Here is a 1,110-nt window from a genome sequence, read left to right as displayed (position 1 = left end):
TTGTCCTCACTTTGGAGAAAGGGAGACAATCCTATATCTGTTCTACCAATGTTCTTTCGCAAAGCAGGTGTGGGAGTTGTTACCTCTATCTAGCGTGGGAATTGTCTCTAATCCAAGCACTTTCTCTGAGGCATGGAGCCGGGGGTTGCAGATCATACCGCTTCCTCCTACCGTAACCAGAAGATCTTCCAGGACCGCCATTTCTCTGCGCAAGAAACAACACTAAAAGCGTTATGTGATGCTAGAGAATGGCAAGAGGCTCAAATTCAGTTGCAACCTAACATTAGGGCTCGCCCGATGGAGGATAAAAATCCCAATTTGGCTTTCACTTGCAGATCAGATGCAGCATGGAAATCTGATTCCAGGGTCGCAGGTGGCGCATGGAGCTTTTACAACAATCAGGGAGGTTTGATGACCTCTTATTCTCAAACTTTTTCGAGTGTGATTTCGCCCCTTGTGGAAGAGGGACTAGCACTTCGACAAGCGATGGAGCATGCTGTGTCGCTCGGCTTCGGCTCAATGATCTTCGAGACTGATTCAAAGCAATTGGTGGCAGCAATTACTGAAAATCAAGGCGTCTCTGACCTTCACGGCATTTTGCTTGATATAACTCTTTTGTCTGGTTTGTTTACATCTTCTCTGTTTAGGTTCTGCCATCGTGACACTCTGTTTCTAGAGGATGGCTTAGCTAAACAGGCCCTAAGAGCCCATGTAACATAACCCATTTAAGTTAAGCTAATGAAATATTTTGTCAACAAAAAAAAACTCTTCGAATCCCCAAAATCGATTCCTGAATTCTCATCAAACTCCTAAGTTTTTTTTTTATGGAACACCTTAGTTTCTAATCGCCATCGTGGTGGTTTTTTTTTTTTTTTTTTTTTTACGACGAAAGGTCATTCTATTACTCAAACTTGAAGTGGTCTGGGTAACCAAACCGTAATAGAACAACCAATAAAAAATAACTCCCTATGGAAGGATCTTGCAGTCTTAGTTAAAATCTGAAATCTGATTTTGCGCCCGTGGAACATGCATGATGTTGAAGTCCGGGAAGCATATCTGTAACGTCTCTATCCTCTCCAATTCTGTCGCAAAGCTTGGCCACGCCTGTGG

At 43.2% G+C, this 1,110-nt stretch overlaps 1 protein-coding gene across 1 annotated transcript; it reads left to right on the top strand.

Moving 5' to 3' along the window:
- The first annotated feature begins 132 nt into the window (after window positions 1-132).
- LOC106368526 lies at window positions 133-720 on the top strand. Its single transcript, XM_013808522.1, has one exon. It carries the CDS (start codon window positions 133-135, stop codon window positions 718-720), a length of 588 nt encoding a protein of 195 aa, XP_013663976.1.
- The last annotated feature ends 390 nt before the right edge of the window (window positions 721-1,110 follow it).

Source organism: Brassica napus, chromosome C6 (genome assembly GCF_020379485.1).
Source record: "Brassica napus cultivar Da-Ae chromosome C6, Da-Ae, whole genome shotgun sequence".
NCBI classification, from domain to species: domain Eukaryota; kingdom Viridiplantae; phylum Streptophyta; class Magnoliopsida; order Brassicales; family Brassicaceae; genus Brassica; species Brassica napus.
The sequence above is the reverse complement of the archived record's forward strand: the minus strand, read 5'-3'. Positions and strand labels throughout refer to the sequence as shown.